Source organism: Ctenopharyngodon idella, chromosome 23 (genome assembly GCF_019924925.1).
Source record: "Ctenopharyngodon idella isolate HZGC_01 chromosome 23, HZGC01, whole genome shotgun sequence".
Taxonomy (NCBI): Eukaryota; Metazoa; Chordata; class Actinopteri; order Cypriniformes; family Xenocyprididae; genus Ctenopharyngodon; species Ctenopharyngodon idella.
The window spans coordinates 24,333,326-24,360,953 of NC_067242.1; the positions used below are offsets into that span (position 1 = coordinate 24,333,326).

A 27,628-nucleotide genomic window follows, 5' to 3' on the forward strand; every position below is an offset into this window, starting at 1 on the left:
ATCTGACTTTGAGGAAGGCGAACCGGATGAAGAATTGCAATACAAATTGGAATTTTATTTAATAATTAAAACTGAATTAAATTGAAAGAAATTCACAAAACTGCTGTCAAATCGATATGTATGTAATTATTTGGAAACCTTGTCTTGGACTAATTAAATGCGTTGAATGTCTTTAAACTGCAATTCATTAAATTTCTCAATCTGTTATTTCAATTCAAAATCATGTGTCATAGCTAATTCAAATGCCAAATCATGAATTGAAAGCAAGCTGATTCTTTCATTCTGACTTTTACCCAATCCTGCTATGTGGTCCGTTATTAGTATGATCCAAAGAATAGGAGAATATGGATAAAAAATAAGAGCCACTTACTTGTGGTGTGATTGTAGTTGACTCCAGTACTTCTTACATCAGAAAACACTGTGTACACAGTGAAGTTGTAGTTTGTTGCAGGAATCAAACTTGATATATGACACGTGACATTATTCCCTTCTGCAGTGATATTGTATTGACAAGGATTTTTGTTGCAATCAAGAGTATAGGCATATGTGTCTTTGCCTATGTCCCATTGTAAGATCACGTCAGTGTCATTGTGCTCCACCAATTTCACATCAACATTAGATGGCACTGAAACAAAAGCACATACAGTGAGATATGTCAGGTGTAGTTAAACATGCACAAATCCAAATAGAATGAAGAGTCTTTTAATAAAAAGGGAGAATACGCAGGAGAATCAGAATAGCAACTTTACAATAACACAAACAAGACCAAACAAAGAACTGAGGAAACTAAGGGTACGTTTACACAATGTTGTACTAAAAACGGAAATGATTTTTCTTTCTACAGATGACAACGTTATCAAAATGATCTTCGTTCACACGAATCCACGAAAATGACTACAAATGCTTTATGCATGTGTATTATGCATGACAGTAACTGCCAATGTCAGTTTGTAAAGAAAGACTACGCTCTTGTGCACATATACATTCTTTTACAGAGTACTTGGGCTAAATGTACATGTCTATAGACTAAACACGTAATACGCGTGTGCATGCCGTCACCCATTTCACAGATTTGTGTTTTTGTAGTTTACACTGAGACGATAACAGTATTGTTTTCAAAAACTTGCACTTTGAAACCCATTTTCAAAATTTAGCATTTTCAGGCCCCCATAAAACATAAAAGTTTTCTGTTTGTAGTTGAAAACGGTGTTGTGTAAACGACCCATAAGGGCTTAAATACAAAGAAAGAGTTAATTAACCAGAACAGAAACAGGTGTGGAAATGAATGACCAAGGAACACAGGCAAAACTGGAACAGGGAAAAGGAAACCAAAACACAATGAAGCTAAACAGACAAAAGCATAATTCTGAAAAGATATGTTATACAGCGAGCCCATTATTTACATAGTAAATAATTTGAGGGATTAGGCACATTAATGGTCCTCTTAACTCTATGACAGCAATCAGCATATTGAAATGGCCACACTTTATATAGGATCCAGTTCTCACTATTAACTAATGAGTTTTGCCTCAATAAACTCATAATTACTCCTTATTACCATAACAGGCAGTAAGGTAGTTGTTAAGTATTGGGTAGGATTAAGGGATGTAGAATATGATCATGCAGAATAAGGTATTAATATGTGCTTTATAAGTACTAATATACAGCCAATATCATAGTAATATGCATGCTAATAAGCAACTAGTTAATAGTGAGAATTGGACCCTAAACTAAAGTGTTACCTTTGAAATTATTGCTGCATGACAATTGGGGCCAGATTGAAGCCAGTTGCCCTTTCAGCACAGTGCTGTACTGCCACTGAAAATTTTACATTAATTAATCTTGTACATCAATGAGGTCAGACCTTTTTTTTTTTTTGCCTTGCAAACTTAAACACTGTTGTTGCAAATTCAGCTGATTTGACACCAAGATAATGTTATCTAGCTTGTTAACACTGACAAAGGTTTGTGAAAATGATTTGGTCTTGGAAGCATCAGTAAGAATGTAAACCAGTTAGGTTTACATTAGGTGTTTCTATGATTTTTTAATGAATTTATAGTTACATTACAGTTTTATCATTTCTTGTTGCAAATGAACAACAAATTATTATTTTTTTAATTCAAAGAAAACATTTTTTTTTAGAAAACTTAAGTGATAGAAAATATTTCTAGCAAATATAAAACTTCATTGCTAAAACGAAAAATTGATTATTGTTTTGTGGTGGGGCCAGTGAAAATATTCTCAAAAAAATTGAGAATCTGACTTTGAGGAAGGCGAACCGGATGAAGAATTGCAATACAAATTGGAATTTTATTTAATAATTAAAACTGAATTAAATTGAAAGAAATTCACAAAACTGCTGTCAAATCGATATGTATGTAATTATTTGGAAACCTTGTCTTGGACTAATTAAATGCGTTGAATGTCTTTAAACTGCAATTCATTAAATTTCTCAATCTGTTATTTCAATTCAAAATCATGTGTCATAGCTAATTCAAATGCCAAATCATGAATTGAAAGCAAGCTGATTCTTTCATTCTGACTTTTACCCAACCCTGCTATGTGGTCCGTTATTAGTATGATCTAAAGAATAGGAGAATATGGATAAAAATAAGAGCCACTTACTTGTGGTGTGATTGTAGTTGACTCCAGTACTTCTTACATCAGAAAACACTGTGTACACAGTGAAGTTGTAGTTTGTTGCAGGAATCAAACTTGATATATGACACGTGACATTATTCCCTTCTGCAGTGATATTGTATTGACAAGGATTTTTGTTGCAATCAAGAGTATAGGCATATGTGTCTTTGCCTATGTCCCATTGTAAGATCACGTCAGTATCATTGTGCTCCACCAATTTCACATCAACATTAGATGGCACTGAAACAAAAGCACATACAGTGAGATATGTCAGGTGTAGTTAAACATGCACAAATCCAAATAGAATGAAGAGTATTTTAATAAAAAGGGAGAATACGCAGGAGAATCAGAATAGCAACTTTACAATAACACAAACAAGACCAAACAAAGAACTGAGGAAACTAAGGGTACGTTTACACAATGTTGTACTAAAAACGGAAATGATTTTTCTTTCTACAGATGACAACGTTATCAAAATGATCTTCGTTCACACGAATCCACGAAAATGACTACAAATGCTGTATTATGCATGACAGTAACTGCCAATGTCAGTTTGTAAAGAAAGACTACGCTCTTGTGCACATATACATTCTTTTACAGAGTACTTGGGCTAAATGTACATGTCTATAGACTAAACACGTAATACGCGTGTGCATGCCGTCACCCATTTCACAGATTTGTGTTTTTGTAGTTTACACTGAGACGATAACAGTATTGTTTTCAAAAACTTGCACTTTGAAACCCATTTTCAAAATTTAGCATTTTCAGGCCCCCATAAAACATAACAGTTTTCTGTTTGTAGTTGAAAACAGTGTTGTGTAAACGACCCATAAGGGCTTAAATACAAAGAAAGAGTTAATTAACCAGAACAGAAACAGGTGTGGAAATGAATGACCAAGGAACACAGGCAAAACTGGAACAGGGAAAAGGAAACCAAAACACAATGAAGCTAAACAGACAAAAGCATAATTCTGAAAAGATATGTTATACAGCGAGCCCATTATTTACATAGTAAATAATTGGAGGGATTAGGCACATTAATGGTCCTCTTAACTCTATGACAGCAATCAGCATATTGAAATGGCCACACTTTATATAGGATCCAGTTCTCACTATTAACTAATGACTTAATAGTTTTATAATAATATTAACTAACTAAATATGCATGCTAATAAGCAACTAGTTAATAGTGAGAATTGGACCCTAAACTAAAGTGTTACCTTTGAAATTATTGCTGCATGACAATTGGGGCCAGATTGAAGCCAGTTGCCCTTTCAGCACAGTGCTGTACTGCCACTGAAAATTTTACATTAATTAATCTTGTACATCAATGAGGTCAGACCTTTTTTTTTTTTTTTTTTGCCTTGCAAACTTAAACACTGTTGTTGCAAATTCAGCTGATTTGACACCAAGATAATGTTATCTAGCTTGTTAACACTGACAAAGGTTTGTGAAAATGATTTGGTCTTGGAAGCATCAGTAAGAATGTAAACCAGTTAGGTTTACATTAGGTGTTTCTATGATTTTTTAATGAATTTATAGTTACATTACAGTTTTATCATTTCTTGTTGCAAATGAACAACAAATTATTATTTTTTTAATTCAAAGAAAACATTTTTTTTTAGAAAACTTAAGTGATAGAAAATATTTCTAGCAAATATAAAACTTCATTGCTAAAACGAAAAATTGATTATTGTTTTGTGGTGGGGCCAGTGAAAATATTGGCAGGGCAAATAAAAATTCAGCAAGGTTACACACTGTATACAGTGAATTGCATCCTAACTCAGTTAAGCATTTCAGCAATGTTTCTGTTGTTATTCAAGCATATGAACAGGAATCTAAGAGAAATATCACACCTCTTCCATTCTTAATCGGTAAGTGCGACAGACCAGACAAGAGGGCAAGATTTCATCAAAGCAGCAGATGTGACACCCTCAACCTAAACCAACACAGCACATGTTAGTGTAGGTTGACTGAAATTATGTACTGACTGACTGGTTACATTGGTGAAGCTGTATCCACTGCTCTTCAAATCCTTAAACACAGTGTAGTGTGTAAATAAGTAATTAGTCCCAGGTGACAGATGCATGACCATAAGTTCCTCTGAATCAGTTGATTTAGTTATCTGAGGCTCTTCTTCACCCCTGTATTTAAGCTCATAAGTGTAATTGATGTTGACTTTTTCCCATTTCAATGTCATCTCAGTCTCTTTCCGATTGAAGACTGAAACATTTTTAACATTAGATGGAACTGAAGAGGAAAGAGAAAGAAATTTTATATGGTCTCAACACCTGCTACTATCCACCTGTCTTCTAATTCATCTACCATTCAGTTCCTTCACTGACTGACTAGTTAATGTGCAGTGGCTCCAGAATGTAGTTGGAAACCACATCTACAAATGTCTGAATGTCTTTGCATTACATAAACATTTTAAGAAATCAGCATTTTATTTTATTTTAAAGAAATACTGAACAAGCTCATTTTTCATATCAGATATTATAGTCAACAATAGAACCACTGTGTTTGTGAAATGTTAGTGGATCATGTTGGTAGTTAATGTGATGAACTAAACCTGGTTACTCTCGTAGGGCACCTGTGTGAGGTTAGTGCTGAGAAAAGCTCTAGCAGCATTTGGGTGAATTCTAAATGGCATTTTTGAACCCTTGAAGGGCATTTTAAGGAAGGGGACACCATTAGTAAGGGTGTTCCAAACAAAAGTGGCCCTGTCCCAAATGGCACCCTAAACACTCACGGTCTTCCTACGAGTCCACACTTGCGTGACGTAATGCTGCTTTGAGTGTCAGGAAGATGTCTGCTGCGGAGCTCACACCAGTGCGGGCGTGGCAAAAGTGCGCATATAGACCGCAAAGGTGCGCTCGCGAGCACCCTTCTGAAACCTAAAATTGATAAATGGGACTCCTACGGTCTCGTGGTCAGCCATTGTAAGTCCACAAGAAATGTGCCATTTGGGAAAGGGCAAGTGAACACCTGAATCCCTTTAGTGAAGGGTACATACGACGGTAACATCAAGGATGGTGAATTTATGGTCATGTGACCAAGGGTAGTGAATCCTCTTGATTCATTTTAAAGCTAGATGGCAGGAGAGTTCGAGTCAACATATAAACAGAATCATTTAAGTTCTTTTGTTTTGTTTGTGATATATAACATGCATTTTGTCATATTTTTCAGTTGAAGTTTAAATAAGTTATATAGGTAAAAAATGTGTTTAATAGTAAATACGTAGGTAAATGTGACTACATGCAGGGCCTAAAGAAGAGACGGCAAGTATGTCACGGTTCATGGATTCACTTACTCACCCTCGTACGTTGTGTGTGTGTGTGTGTGTGTGTGTGTTTGGGTGTGAGTGAATGATTGTGTGGGCGTCACCCATTATGGTCTGATTGCGATCTGTTGCCAGCCGTGTCTTGTTAGTGGTTGTTATATATTGTGCGTGTCTTTATGTGGTCTTTGTCAGTTCGTTGCAGGCTGTTCCCGGTGTCGTGTTCTCTGTGTGTTGCTTCCTGGTTTTTGGATTCTGGACTTTCATCGTGTGCCCTGTTTTCTGGGTTGGATTATCCTTGTTCTCTGATACCCGCTGTAGCCCTGCGCCACCCGGTGCCACGCCACTCCGCACGCCTCCGTTCTGCACGCCACAGCCTCTGCCTCAACTGACCCTTGGAGTGAAGTTATTGTACAGCGTTTTCCTGTCAATAAATATTGTTATTCTTGCACTTGGATCCTCTGTCTGTGTTCATTGCCTGACAGAACGAACTGACCACTTATGGATCCAGCAAGGTCGTCGGATCTTCAGGAGTATTTGAGCAGGAGTGCTCAACGGATGGATCATCAGGACGAGCAAGTGGTGGCGACTGCTCGCGCCGTTCAGGCGTTGGTGGCGCAGGTGGCTGAATTATCTACCCAGGTTCAACATCTCTCATCTCCCACTGCGCCAGCTCCACCGTCTGTTCCCCACCCATCCGCCAACATCAGCAGTCAACAAGAACCGCGTATTCCTGCACCAGAGAGGTATGCTGGAGAACCAGACGTTTGTAGAGCCTTTCTAACGAAGTGCTCTATTTATTTCTCTTTGCAACCTAACACATTTTTTTCTGAGGAATCTAAAGTCGCGTTGGTCATGACGCTTCTGACGGGACGCGCTGCGTTGTGGGGAACAGCGGTGTGGGAGAACAAACATCAGTGCTGCTCCTCGTTCCACACCCTGTCGCAGGAGATGAGACGGGTCTTCGACCGTTCGGTGGCGGGACGGGAGGCCGCGCGCAAACTCGCGGACCTGCGGCAGGGAATCCAACCAGTGTCTGATTACGCCATCAAATTCCGCACCCTGGCAGCGGAATGCAAGTGGAACGAGGAGGCGCAGTGGGATATGTTCCTGCATGGGTTGGCCGACCGTGTTCAGCAGGAGATTTACCAGCTGGATCTACCCACCAGTCTCGACGGTCTCATTGAGCTCGCGCTGCGGGTGGACGCCCGCTTGCAGGAACGCGCGGCGCGTAAGAGGCCCGTAGCGCGCTTTGAAGAACTGGAGGAGAGCGGTGCCAGCGGAAGTAACACGGTCGGTCCCCCGTTCGATCCAGAACCCATGCAGGTGGGTAGAGCTCGGCTCTCCCGGGAGGAGAGATTACACCGGAGAGAGATGGGACTGTGCTTGTACTGTGGAGGGGCGGGACATTTTCTTAGGGAGTGTCCCGTAAAAGGCAGAGCCCGACAGTAGAACCGAGGTTACTGTCGGGTGGTCTTTCCTTGGATAAATCCTCGTCTGCGACACTCCTCCCGGTGAGACCACAGTGGGTATCGGGGCATCACACCTGCCAGGCTCTGGTCGACTCGGGGGCGGAGGGCAGCATCAGGGACTACGATCTGGCCACGCGTCTGCACATACCCGTCCACCCACTGGAACATGCCATAACTGTCATCGCCCTTAACGGACAGAAGCTACCCACCATCACACACGCCACGGAGCCCTTAACCGTCATCACTTCTGGTAATCATACGGAACAGTTGCCATTTTTCATTTCCAGATCTGCTACTCATCCGGTCGTCTTGGGTCATCCATGGCTTCTCAAACATAAGCCCAGGATCGAGTGGGGCCAGGGGTCCGTGGCAGAGTGGAGCAACCAGTGTCATGCGTCTTGTTTGTTGTCTGCCTGTTCTTCTGTGTCTCGTTCTGTGTTACAGGAGTCGTCGGTGAATCTGTCAAACGTGCCTGAGGAGTACCTCGACCTGAAGGAAGTGTTCAGTAAGTCCCGGGCTGCTTCTCTTCCTCCGCATCGTCCCTACGACTGTGCCATAGACTTAGTACCAGGGTCTTCTCCGCCTAAAGGCAAGTTATATTCACTTTCTAATCCTGAAAGGGAGGTCATGGAGAAATACATTTCTGATTCTCTGGCAGCCGGGATCATCCGCCCTTCCTCGTCTCCCGCGGGGGCAGGTTTTTTTTTCGTGGGTAAGAAGGACGGGTCGCTGCGGCCGTGCATTGACTACAGAGGACTGAACAACATCACGGTAAAGAATACTTATCCTCTGCCGTTGATGTCTTCTGCCTTTGAACGGCTGCAGGGCGCGTCTCTTTTCACGAAATTGGACCTGCGCAACGCTTATCATTTGGTTCGCATTAGGGAGGGGGATGAGTGGAAGACGGCATTTAACACCCCTAGAGGGCACTTTGAATACTTGGTTATGCCTTTCAGCCTTTCCAACTCGCCCGCCGTGTTCCAAGCACTCGTGAATGACGTGTTGACAGACATGATCGATCAGTTCATTTATGTCTACCTGGACGAAATATTGATATTTTCTTCTTCTCTCCAGGAACATGTGCAACACGTCAGACGAGTGCTCCAGAGGCTGCTAGAGAATGGGCTTTTTGTCAAGGCGGAGAAGTGCGTTTTTCATGCACAGTCAGTTCCATTTTTAGGGTATATCGTGTCGTCTGAGGGGGTGCGCATGGATCCTGACAAGGTTAAGGCTGTGGTGGATTGGCCAATCCCAGATTCCCGTAAGGCCCTGCAGAGGTTTTTGGGATTCGCCAATTTTTACCGGCGTTTTATTCGCAATTTCAGCCAACTAGCCGCTCCTCTGACCGCCTTAACCTCCACCGCAACGGCGTTCAGGTGGTCTAATGCAGCTGAGGCTGCATTTTCCAATCTGAAAGGCCGCTTTGTTTCGGCTCCCATTCTTGTCGCCCCTGATCCTTCACGTCAGTTTGTGGTGGAGGTTGATGCTTCAGAGGTGGGGGTAGGGGCAGTTCTATCCCAGCGCGCCGCCACGGACGATAAGATGCACCCTTGTGCGTTTTTTTCTCATCGCTTATCCGCCGCCGAACGGAATTACGACATTGGTAACAGGGAGCTGCTGGCGGTCAAATTAGCTTTGGAAGAATGGCGTCACTGGTTGGAGGGGTCGGGGGTACCTTTCATCGTCTGGACCGATCATAAGAATTTAGAATACATCAGATCCGCTAAACGACTGAACTCTAGGCAGGCTCGGTGGGCTCTGTTTTTCGGTCGTTTCGATTTTTCTCTATCATATCGTCCCGGGTCTAAAAACATCAAGCCCGATGCTTTATCTCGTGTTTTTGATCGTTCCGAGCGTCCGTCCACTCCCGAGTGTATTTTACCTGAGAGACTCATTGTCTCTTCACTCACATGGGAGGTCGAGTCGAAGGTCCACACGGCCTTAGAAGGGGTAACACCTCCGCCCGGGTGCCCGCCGAGTTGATTATTTGTGCCAGAGAGGTTACGTTCAGACGTTATCCGATGGGGCCATGATTCCAATCTGGCTTGTCATCCAGGGGTTAGTCGTACCATGTTTTTGGTTAAGCAACGATTCTGGTGGCCCTGCATGGCTCGCGACGTTCGCAATTTTGTTTTGGCTTGCTCTGTCTGCGCTCGTGGTAAGATTTCTAATCGTTCCCCAGATGGGCTTCTTCAACCGCTGTCTGTCCCTTCAAGACCCTGGTCGCACATAGCGCTAGATTTCGTAACAGGCCTCCCTCCTTCACAGGGCAATACGGTGATTTTGACCGTAGTGGACTGGTTCTCGAAGGCGGCACATTTCATCCCCTTGCCCAAATTACCCTCTGCCAAGGAGACAGCGGTTACTGTCATTAATCACGTCTTTCGTATTCATGGCCTCCCGGTAGACGTGGTTTCTGACAGGGGATCCCAATTTACCTCCAGATTCTGGAAGGAGTTTTGCAGATTACTGGGAGCGACTGTTAGTTTGTCGTCTGGGTTCCATCCCCAGAGTAACGGGCAAGCTGAGAGAGCCAACCAGGATTTGGGGAGAACGTTGCGATGTCGGGTAGCTCAGAATCCTTCCTCCTGGAGTCAGCAGCTTCCTTGGGTGGAGTACGCGCACAACTCGTTACCAGTGTCGGCTACGGGCCTGTCGCCTTTCCAGTGTAGTCTAGGTTACCAGCCACCTATCTTTCCTAGTCTGGAATCCGAAGTCGCGGTCCCCTCCCCTCACGCCTTCGTCCAGAGGTGTCGTCACACGTGGAGAAGAGCCCGAGAGACTCTTATTCAGGTGGGAGCGCGCACCAAGGCCCAGGCCGATCGCCACCGGCTGAAGCCCCCCATATACGTCGTCGGACAAAAAGTGTGGCTTTCTTCCAGGAACATTCCGCTCCGCTCCGTATGTAATAAGTTGGCACCTAAATTCATTGGCCCGTTCACTGTCACCAAGATTCTTAGTCCGGTGACAGTCCGCCTCAAATTCCCCCCAGCGTACTGTAGAATTCACCCCGTATTCCATGTATCTAAAATCAAACCTGTTTTTCATGCTAACATTAATCCGCCGGTTCCGGTTCCCCCCCCGCCGCGTCTCGTAGATGGGGAACCCGTTTATTCGGTTCGTCGTATTTTGGACGCTAGGCGAAGGGGACGCGGATTCCAGTACTTGGTGGACTGGGAGGGTTACGGTCCGGAGGAGAGGAGTTGGGTTCCTGCCAGGGACATCCTGGATCACTCTCTTATTGATGATTACTATCAACAGGTAGGCTCTCCTGGGAGCGCCAGAAGGCGCTCGTAGGAGAGGGGGTACTGTCACGGTTCATGGATTCACTTACTCACCCTCGTACGTTGTGTGTGTGTGTGTGTGTGTGTGTGTGTTTGGGTGTGAGTGAATGATTGTGTGGGCGTCACCCATTATGGTCTGATTGCGATCTGTTGCCAGCCGTGTCTTGTTAGTGGTTGTTATATATTGTGCGTGTCTTTATGTGGTCTTTGTCAGTTCGTTGCAGGCTGTTCCCGGTGTCGTGTTCTCTGTGTGTTGCTTCCTGGTTTTTGGATTCTGGACTTTCATCGTGTGCCCTGTTTTCTGGGTTGGATTATCCTTGTTCTCTGATACCCGCTGTAGCCCTGCGCCACCCGGTGCCACGCCACTCCGCACTCCTCCGTTCTGCACGCCACAGCCTCTGCCTCAACTGACCCTTGGAGTGAAGTTATTGTACAGCGTTTTCCTGTCAATAAATATTGTTATTCTTGCACTTGGATCCTCTGTCTGTGTTCATTGCCTGACAAAGTATTAAAGTTGAGAGCAGAGAGGGAATACACACACATAATGCTTATTTTAAAAACGTCGTTATAATATATATATATTTATTTGCAAAAGTTATATTACCAGCAATAATGAGAAATGTCTGTTGTAATAACAGCTAACATTCCAGGTGAAAATAATGAGGAAATTGCGTCGTCTTTCATTGCTCAAAACATGGCTACGTTATGACACGCAAGTCAGCTCCCTCCATAGTCCAAATACTGTTTTCTAAATATGTTCTGGACCACTGTACATTGTCAGTAAGTGAACAATGAAGTGCTCACAAATAAGCAGTACTTGAAGTGTTTGTAATCAATACTATTTATTCCTTCTGTAACTATAAATTCTTTGATTTTGCATTCAAAAAGGGGGAAAAAAATCATTAAATTTATTTTAAGTTACCATTACACTGTAAAGAAAATATAGTAAAAGAATGTAAACAAACAACACATCCTATATACTCAGAAATAATATAAAATAAGAAAATGCTAAATATTTCTTAGCCAAAAAGTAATAGCAATAAATAACACCAGTAATAGGCTATTATTAACAGCAAATGCTTTGTAAAAACAGAAAACAACAGCAGCTTTCAGCCTGTCACCATCATGCAAACATGAAATATCAGACAGGTTTTTGCATTCCATTGCGCTATTTGTCCTATTGTTTTTATGTTTGGCGGACATGTTTGGGTGTTTTACTCGTGTCTCGCGTCTTTTGCAGCGTCTCACCAATGAAACGGCATTCTAAAAACACGGCGGTCAAGTTAAAAAAAAGCTCAACTCGCATTTAATAACTTTGCCTTTTTTTCCTCATTCCACTGTCTGAGTCTCGTTTTTATAACGCAATAACTAGGGATGGGCAGATCGATATGAAGTATCAATATATCGATACTGACGTTGAGTATTGAAAGTATCGATACTCAAATTAAAATATCAATACTAAGGTGTGTTTTTTTTACCAGCTATTTTGTTTATTTAACAAAAAAATGAATGCATACAATATGCATTGAATTGTACAAATAACCTATGCTAGCGAATAATTTATAGTAGAAGTGTTTTCCTGCTCATCTGAACACGCAGAAGCTGCAAGTCACTGCCGACACTACATTCAAACAGGGCTGCGTTTAGTATCGTAAGAAACCATTGATGCTTTTGGGAAACGCAGCCCAGAACAATGCTTAACAGAAGACAGAAAAATATAATATTATTATTATTATTATTATTAGTTATTTCACAATAAACATAATGAAATAATAGTCTACATAGTTTGTGCAATTACATTTATTTAAATTGAACGTTAAAAGTTCATGTTGATGTTCTGTCAGAATACAAATGTTTCATTTTATGGGTGCAACAGCCTGTCACTGGCAGTCCCTTATGAAAATGAACCATTACTACAGTGACCATAGTTCAGCTAGGCATATGCTTATTCGTAGATTTTCCATGGTTTACCAAGTAAACATTTTAACCATGTGTAAACAAAAATATAATGTAATAAACTGCAATTAAGGCATATTGAATGTTAAAATGCCTTTCAAATACAATGTTAAGTGGGTATCATAACCCATTTTACTCTTAGCAATTCAATAATTGAATAAATGTTAAAATCGTCTCGGTTACAAAGGTAACCCTCGTTCCCTGAAGGAGGGAACGGAGACGTACGTCGGACAGACCGACGAATAGGAATCTCGCTAGAGAGGCCAATCTACTTCGAGTGTAACTACAACGAGCCAATGCACATTGGCATGCAATCATATGCATCAGCTGCTCGCCTCGCAGCGCGGGTATATAACGAGCAGCAGGTGCGTTGCATCTTCAGGTTTTCGCTGAGGAGCCGAACCGGATAGGCGGCAGCATCAGCGGGGTACAGCGACTGTGGCGACGGGACGTACGTCTCCGTTCCCTCCTTCAGGGAACGAGGGTTACCTTTGTAACCGAGACGTTCCCATTCAGTCGGTCACGTTCGACGTACGTCGGACAGACCGACGAATAGGAATCCCTACCAAAGCGCCACAGGGGCTGCCCTCTTCCAGCGCTCTGTTGTAAGCCACCTGAACCCCCTTGCCTACGGACGGTGGGACAGGGCTAACACAGAGAGTGTCAATCACTGCTGTTCCCCAAAACCCATTCAGTGAGACTATTGGATAACGCTGGGAAAGCGTACCCTTCCGCTGGGAAAGGAACGCTGCGGAAGCCACATCCTTCCCGAAGGAGTTAAGTGGAGAAGTACATATGGACTAACCCGTAGGCTGTACTACATATGGAAGAACTGGGGTGACTCCAACTCGATGAGAGGTGGGTTCTCCCAGAGGGAAAGACACAGGCTTCGTTTAGGAGCAACCGTGGAACTAGACATATGGGATCCCAGTAGGGTCACACATATGGTACCCAGCCTAAACCCGGTTCTCAAGGATACAACGGAGTATAGGCCTAGCGCCAGACGCTCCGCCACGTCGGCTGCCGAAGGGAGATCGGAGGACTCAACAGGGTCTGCCTTGTAGGGACTCTCTGGAGAAAAAAGCGCATGTAAGCGCAGCAAGCCGACACTAAGCCGGGGCCTCTCCGTGCCTCTGACCTGAGGTGAGAACACGGGAGGAGACCGGCTCGACACGAAGGCTATAGAATCTAGCGAACGTGTTAGGTGTCGCCCAGCCCGCAGCTCTACAGATGTCTGTAGCGAGGCGCCACGAGCCAGCGCCCAGGAAGATGCGACGCCTCTCGTGGAGTGCGCATGCAACCTGAGCGGGCAGGGCATGCCCTGAGCTTGGTAAGCCAGGGCGATGGCATCCACTATCCAGTGGGCCATCCTCTGCTTGGAGACAGCCTTTCCCTTCTGCTGGCCTCCGTAACAGACAAGAGCTGGTCTGAGGTCCTGAAGCTTTGAGTTCTGTCTATGTACAGTCGCAAAGCGCGAACTGGACAGAGCAAAGCCAGGGCTGGGTCTGCCTCCTCCGAGGGCAGCGCTTGCAGGCTCACTACCTGGTCCCTGAAGGGAGTGGTAGGAACCTTGGGCACAAGCCAGGCCGGGGTCTCAGTACCACATGGCCGTCACCCGGCCCGAACTCCAGGCACGATTCGTCGACCGAAAAAGACTGCAGGTCCCCTACCCTCTTGATGGAGGCCAATGCAACCAGCAGCAAAGTCTTCATAGACAGAATCTTTAAGTCTGCTGATTGCAAGGGCTCAAAGGGAGCAATCTGAAGTGCTCTCAGCACCAGAGCAAGGTCCCAAGAGGGTATGGAGGGAGGACGAGGAGGATTTAACCGCCTCGCCCCCCTAAGGAACCTGACGACCAGGTCGTGCTGACCAACAGATTTGCCATCTATGTGGTCATGATATGCGGAGATAGCAGCAGTATGGACTTTGAGGGTGGAGGGGGACAGCCTACGCTCCAACCCCTGCTGCAAGAAGGAAAGCACGACACCGATCGAGCATCTTCGGGGGTCCTCTCGACGAGAAGAACACCACTCGACGAACAGGTTCCACTTCAAGGCGTAAGCCCGTCTCGTAGACGGAGCACGTGCCGAAGCGATGGTGTTAAGTACCTCGGGGGGTAAGTCACCTAGAACCTCCGCGTCCCGTCCAGGGACCAGACATGGAGTTTCCAGAGGTCTGGACGCGGGTGCCAGAGAGTGCCCCGTCTCTGAGAAAGAAGGTCCTTCCTCAGAGGAATGGGCCAGGGAGGGGCTGTCGCGAGGAGTGAGAGTTCTGGGAACCAGGTCCGGTTGGGCCAATAGGGCGCAACTAGCAGAACCTGCTCCTCGTCCTCCCTGACTTTGCACAGGGTCTGTGCAAGTAGGCTCACTGGGGGAAACGCATATTTGCGAAGGCCCCGGGGCCAGCTGAGCGCCAGTGCGTCTGTTCCGAGTGTTCCCCGGACAGGGAGTAAAACAACCGGCAATGGGAGGTTTCTGGTGAGGCAAACAGGTCTACCTGAGCCTCTCCGAACTCTCTCCAAATCAGCTGGACCACCTGGGGGTGGAGTCGCCACTCTCCTGGCCGCGCAGCTCGTGATAGCTCGTGGGCCACACGGTTGAGCACACCGGGAATATGAATGGCACGAAGCGACCTCAGATGCTTCTGACTCCAGAGGAGGAGATGGCGGGCGAGTTGCGACATGCGACGGGAGCGTAGACCACCTTGACGGTTGATGTACGCAACGGTCGCAGTGTTGTCCGTCCGGACCAGTACATGCTTGCCCCGTAGCGGCCCTTTGAGGCGGCTCAGGGCAAGGCGTACCGCTAGCAACTCGAGGCAGTTGATGTGCCAATGCAGATGGGGGCCCGTCCAACCCCTGACACTGCATGCCCGTTGTACGTGGCACCCCAGCCTGTGGCAGAGGCATCCGTGAATACCACAGCATGCCGGGACACCTGCTCTAGGGGTACTCCAGCCCGAAGAAACAAGGGGTCCGACCACGGGCTGAAGGTTTGGCGGCACTCCTGAGTGATTGCCACCCGGAACGTGCCGCGTTGCCACGCCCATCTCGGGATCCGGCCGTGGAGCCAGTGTTGAAGCGGTCTCATATGAAGCAGACCGAGCGGGGTTACTGCCGCTGCGGCTGCCATATGCCCCAGGAGCCTCTGAAAAAATTTCAGTGGAACCGCTGTCCTGCCGTTGAACGTATTCAGGCAGTTCAACACCGACTGAGCACGTTCCTCTGTGAGGCGTGCTATCTGTTCGACCGAATCCAACTCCATACCGAGAAAAGAGATCCTCTGCACCGGGGCGAGTTTGCTCTTTTCCCAGTTGACCTGAAGACCCAACTGGCTGAGGTGTCTGAGCACCAAATCCCTGTGTTCGCACCACTGATCCCGGGACTGTGCCAGAATGAGCCAGTCGTCGAGATAGTTAAGGATGCGAACACCCTGTTCTCTCATGGGAACAAGGGCTCCCTCCACGACCTTCGTGAAGACGCGGGGAGACAGGGCCAGCCCGAAGGGTAAGACTCTGTACTGATATGCTTGACCTTCGAACGCAAAAACGCAGGAATGGCCTGTGTCGCGGAAGAATCGAACATGAAAGTACACGTCCTTCAGGTCGATCGCTGCAAACCAATCCTGGGGACGGATGCACTCGAAAATGCATTTCTGCGTGAGCATTTTGAACGGTAGCTTGTGAAGGCTCCGATTCAAAACTCGCAGATCCAGGATCGGTCGTAACCCACCGCTTTTCTTGGGTACAATGAAGTAGGGACTGTAGAACCCTGACCTCATATCGGCTGGAGGGACCGGCTCTATCGCGTCCTTCGCCAGTAGGACCGCGATCTCCGCACGCAAGACACGGGCATCGACAGCCTTCACTGCAGTGAGGTGGACACCCCTGAACTTGGGGGGACGCCGGGCGAACTGAATCGCATAGCCGAGCCCGATGGTCCGAATGAGCCAGCGAGACGGACTGGGGAGCGCTAACCAGGCTCACAGAGACCGTACAGGCGGGATCAAAGGGACCGCAGGCGTACCCGCAGTGAGGCAGCGAGGTGGAACACAGGGACGCAGCTCGGGAGGCTCTCTCTGCGAGGCGGCCCGAAGCGGGGTCAGAGTGTGCTGTGCAACACCTACCTGGTTCCACGGTTGGGCAGGGGGCGCAGGAGAGGCTTTGCTGCCTTCTCGACTGCACGCTGCTGCCCTCTGGCGAAGGAAGAGGGGGATGAGAGTGGTGAGGCTTTTCTCCTCCCACTGCTCTCCGAGCCCTCTTCAGACCCAGAGATGGAGGAACTGCTCTCTTTTTGAAAATTTGGGTACCGCTGGCTGTTGGACCAGCGGGAGAACAGAAACAAACCCAACCAACAGGATTTACCACCCGGCCCTCCTCCGGGGGGGGGAGAGCAGCCCCACCCGTCTCTGGGTCACCCGTCTCAGGGGTGATTTTTCACTAACCACTTAAACAGTAGCAGAGACGGGAGGTGTCATCTTCCTGCAGCGGACACAGTAGAGCAGACTGGGCCGGAGTTTTTTTTTTTTTTATTCTGCAGGGGACGACACCCTTGGCGACGAGCAGACTGAGGGCCCACGAGGAACTCAATGGTTTGTCGGGGGAGGCTCCCCGGTCTGCCACTTGGCCTCACATGCAGGGTGGGTGTGGTCTGTGAACAGCCACCCCACCCATAAGGGTAGTGAGAGACTAAAAACTTATGCAGATTTTGGCACTTTTGGCATTCCATATTTATGGCACCAATATAGCTCCATACTGCCAAGTTTTTCATGCACATCCGGAACACCCGGGAAAGCATGGCTGTAAACTCTGAATCTGAGTCAGCATAAGCACACACCATTACAGTGGGCAGCGTCACCCTCATTTCCAGAGCATAACAGCCCTCTCTCCGATGCTGCAATCGACATCTGACCCTCAGCTGGAGCCCTAAATGGAATGCTAGGTTCCCCTATGAAGAGGACCAGCAATCCAATCCAGAAGCTGCACAGCATGTAATGCGCTAGAGGGAGGGGCCCTAGGGGGTTGGTTCCCCGAAGGAACCCCTCAACCTCAAGACACCCAAGCCATTTCACCAAAGTAGACCTCTTCTGGTGCACCAGAGAGGGCGCTACAATGGAGATTAGGCAAGGAGACCGCGCATCTAGAGCGCCGAGCGAGCGCTGGGTTGCCGTGACAACCCGCGCTGCAGCCCGACAGCTCGACGGCACACGACACGCAGAGGAGCGAGAGGTTTGCTCTCGCTGATCTCCGCGGTCTCCCAGAGTGTCGGGCAGACCCGCGGCTGTGCTTTTACACACAAGCGGCAGCTGGCCAACAACAGAGGGGACTCAAGCTTCCCGGAGAAAGAAGAGTCACGACCCACGAACATCGTTTCAGCACGCGCCCAGACATGTGAAACAGTGATCGTGGCCGTCAGTGAGGACAGGAAACGACCGCATCCAGAAACACACAAATAGAATGTCATCTTTAAAAAGACGCAAGCTCTATTTGTGTAAGCTCTTTTAGGGACTTTACTCTTTTAGAGTGCTGAAGCATGCAGGGGAACGGCCGCCGCAACACAGACAGGGATTGTGTGCAGCCTGTCGTGTGCTCTTTCTCTCTTTGAAGGCGCTCACTCTTACCAGCCGTAAAAACGGCTTTCAGCGCTCGAAGCGCACCGTACCGGCCGTGAGAACAGCCTTCTGACGCTGTCAAAACAGCTATTTGCTCTATAACGGCAAACGAAACAAAAAACAGAAAATAAAGAGAGGACTTCGACCCCGCTGCTGTGCTGTTCGCCCGCACTCGAAAAAAAAGAGAAGTTCAACCAAAAAGCTTGACTCGTCTTCTAGCAGACACTTGCTTGCAGAGAACAGGAACAACACCGTTCGGCTCCGAAGCGAAAAGCTGAAGATGCAACGCACCTGCTGCTCGTTATATACCCGCGCTGCGAGGCGAGCAGCTGATGCATATGATTGCATGCCAATGTGCATTGGCTCGTTGTAGTTACACTCGAAGTAGATTGGCCTCTCTAGCGAGATTCCTATTCGTCGGTCTGTCCGACGTACGTCGAACGTGACCGACTGAATGGGAACTATAAGTTCATATTAGAGGTATCGTATCGGTATCGGCCTTGAAAGTGTCGGTATCGTATCGAAAACAAAATAAGTGGTATCGCCCATCCCTAGCAATAACGCATTTCTGAATGAACAGCCACTTAATAATAGTGATGTGTTGTACGTTCATAGAGCGTCGCATGAGAGCGGTTAATCAGGGGCGCCGGCGCCATCATGAGGTCGGATCATTTTCTTCTCCTAATACGGTTATCATTGCTGTATTGTCAACATGCCTAATTGTAACGCTTGCTAACATTTTTATTCAAAATTGCGATTTCTTGATTTAAAGAACAATAAAATCGAGGCAAAACATTACATTTGAAAAAAATCGGAAAAATCGCCCAGCCCTAAATAGGCCTACTAATTTTTATTTATTTTTGTGATTTCAGGTCATGTGGAAAGACTGTGGAGATCTACAGCAGATGAGCATTACAGTCCAGGTGTGAAAAGACTCATGCAACAAATTCTTTGTTTAAATCTTTTCATGCAGCTGTTTTGTACAGTATTTTTATTGTGATTGTAACTAGAATCATTCAGAAACATTCCGACACACATCTCTACCTTTTATTTCCGACCTTCACCTGGATGACCTTTACTTTCAACTCAACCTTGCCAAGACTGAAGTGCTTGTGGTTTCAGCCAGCCCCTCCTTTGTGTTATAATCGATCAGTTAAACTTCACAGACCACATTACTAGAACTGCCCGATCCTGCAGATTAGCCTTGTACAACATTGGGAAGATCAGGCCATTCCTATCGGAACATGCTACACAACTTCTCATCCAAGCTCTTGTTCAATCCAGACTGGACTATTGTAATGCTCTCTTGGCCACTTGCATCAAAGTCAAGGCACTGATGTTTGCTTACAGAACAATAACTGGCTCTGCACCCCTGTACCTAAACTTTCTGCTTCAGACTTATACACCCTCCAGAAGCTTGCATTCTGAAGGTGAACAGCGCCTTGTGGTGCCATCCCAAAGAGGCACAAAATCACTTTCACTGACCTTTACCTGGACTGTTCCCTGCTGATGGAATAACCTGACTAACTCCAACCATTTTAAAGAGACTGCTAAAGATGCATCTTTTTTTTTGTTTTGCGAACGTGACCCATTATTTCTGTTTAGCTAAAAAAAAAAAAAAAAAAACCTTTCTATGCGTACTGTGCTAGGCTAGCTGGAAATGTCACTGCACTTATTGCTGCTTCTATTGTACTCCTAATTAGTAAGTCGCTTTGGATAACATGTAATTGTATATGTATAAAATAATAACAGCAATATTACATTATAAAGGTATACAGCTATTGTCTTTTAATGTAGATATTTTTGCATGTTCTAAATGATATAGTAAGCTTGCATTTCCTATAATTCAAGTAACTTGACATACAAAGTGTCATGTACAATGATTAATACTGTAAATGTGCATGTTCTTTCCTTTCATTAAATGCATTCTGTACTACATTTTGTTAATTTATCAGAATCGGTTTTAAAGGTTGATATTTGTATGTATTTCCAAGTACTTAATTTAGAGATTGAATGAGTGGTTCTGTAAAAATAAAGATTAATACTGTAAATATGCAAATATTTGTTTTTGAATTTATGTGCTAATTACATTTTTATAAATAATTTCTTAGTTATTGTACATGGGAAAAAATATATTTTAAAAGTAAATTACTGTAGATGGACAGAGCAGCTTTATAAAGTAACTCATAAAAACCTTAATTTGCTGTAATTTAACGGAATCCGTCTGGAAACTCTGCTGCCAGACTTTTTACCGTTTTTTTACAGGATTTCTTTTTTTTACAGTGTAGGGGGATAGAATGTCCTCATAAAGATAGCAAAACAAACTTTTTTAACATATTTTAACATTATCAGTTAATGATATATACATTTTTATATAGTTAAATTTAACAGATGTTTTCTTATGGGCCTGTTGACTCAACGATAACAACCAGCATATTTTGAATTATTGCTGACAGTTAGGGCCAGTTCTTGGGCCAGTTGCCTTTTCTGCACAGTGCTGCACTGCCACTGAAACATGCATTGTGCATCAATTTTTATACCATGCAAAATTAAACACTTTTCTGTTATGCATTTTACAATGGTGTTGCAAATTCAGCTGATCTGTCACAAAGATAATGTTATCTAACTTGCTAACGTAGACATATGTTTTGTCAAAATTGCAAAATTGATTTAGTCTTGGAAGCATCAAGAATGTTTTGAAATCTACAATTAGGAAGTGTTTCTATGATTTTTAAAGGATTTACAGAATTAGTTTTGTTGCAAATGAACAAATTATATTTTTAATTCAAAGAAAATATTTTTTATCAAGAAAACATAACTGAAAGAAAATATTTCAAGCAAAAAGTGGACATTGTTTTGTGGTGGGAACAGTTAAATTATTGACAGGGCAAGTAAAAATTCAGCAAGGTTACACATTCTTTTGTGTAGATTCATACTGTCTTCTTAAATTATGTTCTGTTTTAAGTTTCTTTTAGTCAGACAGAAGTGTTTTGTTTACCTGCTTTACTAGTTCCGGCTACTTCCTGTAGCCTAAAGGCTGACTACAGGAAGTAGCCAAAATGTTACACATTGTATACAGAATTGCATCCTAATTCAGAATCTGAGAGAAATGTCAGAGGCAGTTGTTTTGTCTGTCACACCTCTTCCTTTCTTAATCGGTAAGTGCAACAGACCAGATGTACTAAGACTTACTGGTTACATTGGAGAAGTTGAATCCACTGCTCTTGACTTCTTCAAACACAGTGTAGAGTATAAAGGAGTATTCAGTCCCTGGAGACAGATCATTGACCTGGTATTCCATTGGTTCTTCAGTTTGTGGAAGTATAGGCTCGCTTTTTTCCATGTATTCAAGCTCATAAGTGTGATCGTTCATGTTGTTTACTTTTTCCCATCGTAATGTCATCCCAGTCTCATTCCGATCGATGACTGAAACACTCTTAACATTAGATGGAGCTGAAGAAAAAAACGACATTAATTTTATAACGCCTGTAAGTAGTTTGAAATCACATCTACAAATGCCTGAAAGTTTTTGCAATGTATTTATATATTAAAAAAAACAAAAAAACAAACAAACAAGAAATCTACATTTATTTTAAAGAAAGACTAAACAAGCACATCTTTCACAGTAGATAATGGAACCACTTTGTATTTGTAAAACATTAGTGGATCATGTTAATAGATAATGCGATTAACGTTTTTTTTGGATTTAACAGAATCCAGTAAAACCTAAAATGTTGCTACCATATTTTTTATTTAATTTGATTAAGTTTGATAATTTGTTACCTAATATAATGACAATCATACATTTTTATGTGTGCATTGGTGTTCAAAATACTCAAATACTTTTTAATTAAATAAAATACAAGAGTTAATTGCAAGTTTCAGTTAGTTTTACTTGCGGTTTTCAAATATGTAACTTTACTGAAATTGTGAAGAACACACTAACTTTTGAGAAAGATCATTTATTAACAATGAACTCAAATTAAATTTTAGCTTAAATGTTAGAATGACAATATTTATATAAGGTTTACAGTCTATTTATAGTCTATTTTAATTTAAATGTAAGGGGAATTTGAATTTTATATTACCACAATTCTTGATCTAAAGTTGATCTACAGAGAAAACATTTTATATATTGTAAAACCTCAATGACTCACTTACCAGTTACATCAGAGAAATGATATCCTGTGCTCTGATCCTCCCCAGACACAGTGTAGAGTGTAAAGTTGTACATAGTTCCAGAAGACAGAGACGAGACTTCACTGGTTGCTACAACATCATCTTGTGTTACAGTGATCGTTTTGTTTGTGCCACCCTCTCTCACCAGTGTATAACTGTAATATGTGTTGTCATCAACTATACTCCATTGGAATGTTAATACATTCTCTGTTCGATTAATTACAATAACTTTGTCAACATTAGGGATAAATGTTTGTCCCTGCATGGGGAAGAAATGACATTGATTAAATAATCAAATATTCAATAAAGAAGCTTAATTCCAAAACAATAATTTTGTTAATATATTCTAGATATTCCAGCCTACTTACATTTTTATTTAAAAAATGAAAATATGAATTAAGAATTTTAAATGAGTAAAAAAAAAAAAAAAAAAAAAAAAAAACTAGAGCTTAATAAAACATTTTATATAAATCTTAATGGAACAATGGAATGGACCATTTAGATTATACTTTAAAAAAAAAAAAAAAGAAAAGAAAAGAAAAAAAAAGAAAATATTTTTAAATTATGAATATAATTTAATTCCAAATTAAAACAAGGTCCATTCCCTTGTTCCATTAAATTTATATAACATGTTTTATTAAGCTCTATTTGTTTACTCATTTAAAATTCTTAATCCATAATATGAATGATATGTAAGGATTATTTAATTCAGTTTGATGGAATTTTACTATACAATTGAAATTCAAAATCTTAAAAACAGGCTGAAATATTTTTTTGAGTGAATTCATCACAACATTACTCTTGGACACTTGGATGTTTGACAACCCCATTTTATTTTAGCATGCTGCACAAGTCTTTGTCCAGGCTCTTGTCAGTACTACATTGCTTTTTTTTAGCCATTCTGCAAGTCTTCAATAAATCCACATTGCACCTCTCTTTGAATCTCTTCACCAGCTGCCAAGTTTATTCAAAGACTGTGGTTGTTTCTCAATTGGAAGACTGCATGCTAGTAAGGCTGTGACCTTCCTAAACCATGTGCTTCTGAGGCTTCTAGGCTAGAGTTCTTCTCAGCACTGAACACTAGAATGAGAGGGTCTAGTAAGTGCGCATGGCTACGTCAGAAATGTTTCTGTCACACTGTATTTTAGATGGCTTTACTACTATGTACTAACATTAAATACCAACAAGACTGTGCATTTACTGTTTAACTACATGTTAAAATTACCATATTTATTGCTAATGAGTTTGTGGTATGGTTGGGTTTAGGAGGTTAAGGTTAGAATTAGGGGTTAGTTTTTGGGTTAAGGGTTTGGGTTGATTAAATACAATATTAAATGTAATTACAATACACCGACATGTACATTTTTAATAATTATATTGTATCAAATGGTTTATACATAGTAGTTAACTCCACGTAATATAACGTGTGACCAAATCGTTTATCATCAAGCACTGTCATCAAGTGCCATCACAATTTGAAGGATCCTTGGAATGCAGCCTTCATTTTCATTCAGCAATATTTGAAGGATGCATCAAATGTAGCCTTCATGTCCTCTAATTACCCACAATCTTTCGCACATATTCCAATTCACACACAAAAAAAGCAGAAAATTAATCATCACTGAGCTCCAATTTCATTCAGTAATACAGAACAAAAAATGTTCAAAGATTAAAGAATTATGTTTTCTTTTGTTGTAAATTAATTTCTGTAAAAAAAAAAAAAAAAATCACTCCCTAATTCAACTTAATAACTTAAGTTCAGTTGCTATATTAGATTAAGAATGTAGAATAAGGTAATGCAGAATAAGGCATTAATATGTGCTTAATAATTACTAATAAACAGCCAATATTCTAGTAATATGCATGCTAATAAGCAACTAGTTAAAAGACCCTAAAATAAAGTGTCTATTAATTTTTGTTAACATTAGTTAATAAAAATACAACTGTTCATTGTTAGTTCATGTTAGCTCAGGTCAATTAAATAATATTGATTTGAAAAATGTAAGAGTATATTTTAAAAGGAACATTAACTAGGATTTATAAATGCTTTAGAAGTATTTATCATTGTTAGGTAATGTAGTTTATTAATGTTAACAAATTAAAGCTTTTTGTAAAGTGTTACCTAAATATCACTAGAATTACTCAAATCTTCAAAATTAACTCTTTACCTTAGTTCATTTAGGTCATTTACTATGATATTTTTTTACGAACAAAATGTTCACAATGAAACTGATCCAGATGGATGTTTTAAATGTTTATTTGGGGCAGATGCAAATGTAATGGAAATTAAATTGCAATATTGCAGGTCATACATGTAAACTCAAACACAAAAACCGTTGTGTGAATGACGTATAATGTTTCATGACACTGAGTGAAACAAATGTACACAGTGTCATGACAAATAAACTACAGTAAAATATATTTGCATGATATATTAGCTGATCAACTATATTAAACATCTTTTTCCATTTGACATTTTAAGAATGTGTTCTGTGTAAAAAGTAAATGTCAACCACCTTTCTGAAATTGTGTCCACTAAAACAATACACTAATCATAGTGAAATTCTATTTTACAAGCTACCGTAACATGGAAATATTTTTCAAAATAGCACATAGATTGAAAGGAAAGCTGTTGACACAACAAACAAAGAAACAGGGCATGACTAAAATCTGGCAGATTGTCTAAAACACAAAGTACTAAAAGGTTTTATCACCTCTTCTCTACAAGCTATAGGATAATAAAACGTCGAGGTATATGAATTATTTAGAACATTGAGTGTGTACATAATTCTACACAAATTAATACTCTTGTATTTTAGCTTCTTCAAAGCAGCCACCCTTTACAAACTCGTATTATTTTTTCATCCAACATCCTGAGATGCTTTATTTTAAGTATTTAAGTATGCTGGACTTCACTATCTGAGAACCTGTTTCAGAGCAACATAAGATTTTTTTTTTTTTTTTTTTTTTTTTCAGTTCTTTGTGTTTAAAGTGTATAAAATCTTAGTATTTAAAGGGTAACAACACTTTATTTTATGGTGACGTAGTTACTCGTTACATGTACTTCCTATAAAAATAACAGTAATGCATAATTACAAGTAACTAACTTTAAACCAAACCCTATCTCTAACTGCAATTATATAGTAAGTACATGTAGTTAATACTCAGTACTTACTTGAGTTAGTAATGTAACAATACATTAAAATAAAGTGTAACCTTTAAAAGATCATTAGAATGAATGACCTGATTGAAAGTTACAGCACATCCAGTATAGTCATGTAACACAGTCATAAAATGTTTGTATTCTCTTTTATATGCCATCTGCTCCGAAGAGCAAAATGGCCGACAACACAGTCATGACCATTATAGTAAGATCTTATTATAACTGAACGATAACAGATTCTGAATTCCTGGCTATCATTTATCTTCAGGACTTTGGACTGGGATGGTGAAACATTAGACCCATAAATATAAAATTTTCATCTCAACAAACGGCTTTTAGATGAGTACAAAAACATAAAAAAAAATGTATTTACAATAAAAATAAAAAATACTGTGTGGATAAAATGTATCAAAATACAAATACAGTATTTTGTATCTTGAAAATACACACAATTTATGTAAAATTGGCCATTCAGAGAAGTATTACTATTAGGCTGAAATTTATCTGGACCTATTCTTAATGCAAAGAATATTTTTAAAACTTTAAATTAAATTAAATCTTTATCCCCCGGTTCCACAGACAGGGCTTTGGCCTAGTCCCAGACTAAAATGCATGTTTGAGCTGTTTCAACTGAAAGCAACTTGCACTGACATATCTTAAAATATGTTAGTGCCACTGTTTTGTCTCAAGATAATGTACACAAGTAATGTTTTTTTCTAAAGCATATTAATAAAACCTACTTAAATGCCCTAACTGAACTAAGGCCTGATCTAATCTAAGCCCTGTCTGTGAAACCAGGCCTATATTTCACCTACTGTTTTCCTTCCGCAGCCAGGTATAAAATAAGAAATTACACACACACAAAAAGGTTTTCTGAACGATAGCTAGTGAACTTTCTAATGATATTTAGACTAGCTCATTGCTGGCTGCTTACTAGTTATTTCTTCACTGTTGACACGCATTGCATTGACTGCTGAGATGTATCATAGTTATATAAATATTTTAATGAAAATTAAATAACAGTTATAGTGCCCCTATTATGCTTTTTCAAATATTTTCTTTCATGCAGTGTGTAATATAGCTGCTTGTAAATGCAAAGTTTTAAAGATCAAAGTGCACAACAATCCCACAAAAGAAAGAATCAATTCTGAACTGATGAAACGAGTTGTCAGCAATTCCAATCCCACCTCCTGTTACATGCCTATGTAAAAATGAAATAAATTTGCACAATGCCAGTTTATGCTCTTCATTAGATGCCCGCAAACAACGTCTACTTTGCCCTGCCCTCAAATACTGTAGTTATAGCTGAAGCCTGGAAGAGTTTGGTTCGTGTTGTCGACATGCCAAGAAGATGCTGTTTTTAGTGCTGCAAGTCCACTTTGCATGTAATTCAAAAGGACTTGAATTGATATGAAAAACTCCATTCTGTTCATATCGCTGCGTATCAAACGTTAAAGAAGCTCCGGTATGAGCTGTAAGCAGTTGACCAATCACAACAGACTGGGCTGTCTGACCAATCAGAGCAGAGTAGGCTTCAGGGAAAACTGAATCTTGAAAACAAATAATTTTAAACTCTTTGAGAAATGAGGTGATGTGCAATGTATATGAGAAAATTCAAGTGTTTTTTGACCTTGGATGAATTAGTAACATTTAGGGCCCTATCATACACCTGGCAGTTTTTTGCTAGTTTCAGGCTTTCAGCCTGACACAGTTATCATTTTCACGTCCTGCACCATGTTGTTTAAATAGCAAATGCATTTGCGCCCATTTGTGCGCCCATGGGCATGCTGCTCTGAAAACGAGGTGTGTTCAGGTGCATTGTTGCCGCATTGCTATTTTGAGGCAACTGAAATAGACTGCACCATTGACCAACTGAAACCTGCGCAATATTTTTTTTGTTATTTAAAGAGCGCGTTAGTAATATGCGCCTATAGGTGGGTGCACAACGTGCTTATTATACACAGGGATGCGCAGCAGGACACAAACATGTCAAATATTATAAATAAAAGGATTACAATGTAAAATACTATTATTGTGTGCATAAA

General features: G+C 42.0%; 1 protein-coding gene across 7 annotated transcripts in view; it reads right to left on the reverse strand.

Moving 5' to 3' along the window:
* Window positions 1-27,628, reverse strand: part of LOC127505892 (receptor-type tyrosine-protein phosphatase H-like) — a 46,149-nt gene that overhangs the window by 16,465 nt on the left and 2,056 nt on the right. For 2 of the 7 annotated variants that reach the window (XM_051881823.1, XM_051881830.1), the window contains exons 2-5: window positions 22,403-22,679; window positions 21,434-21,694; window positions 2,626-2,880; window positions 371-625 (exon numbers count right to left, since the gene is read on the reverse strand). In XM_051881823.1, the coding sequence (XP_051737783.1) occupies window positions 371-625; window positions 2,626-2,880; window positions 21,434-21,694; window positions 22,403-22,679 (1,048 nt within the window). Of the gene's footprint in view, window positions 1-370; window positions 626-2,625; window positions 2,881-4,635; window positions 4,949-21,433; window positions 21,695-22,402; window positions 22,680-27,628 lie in introns of those variants that run through there. The other 5 variants (XM_051881825.1, XM_051881824.1, XM_051881826.1 and 2 more) reach the window with 5 other exon arrangements.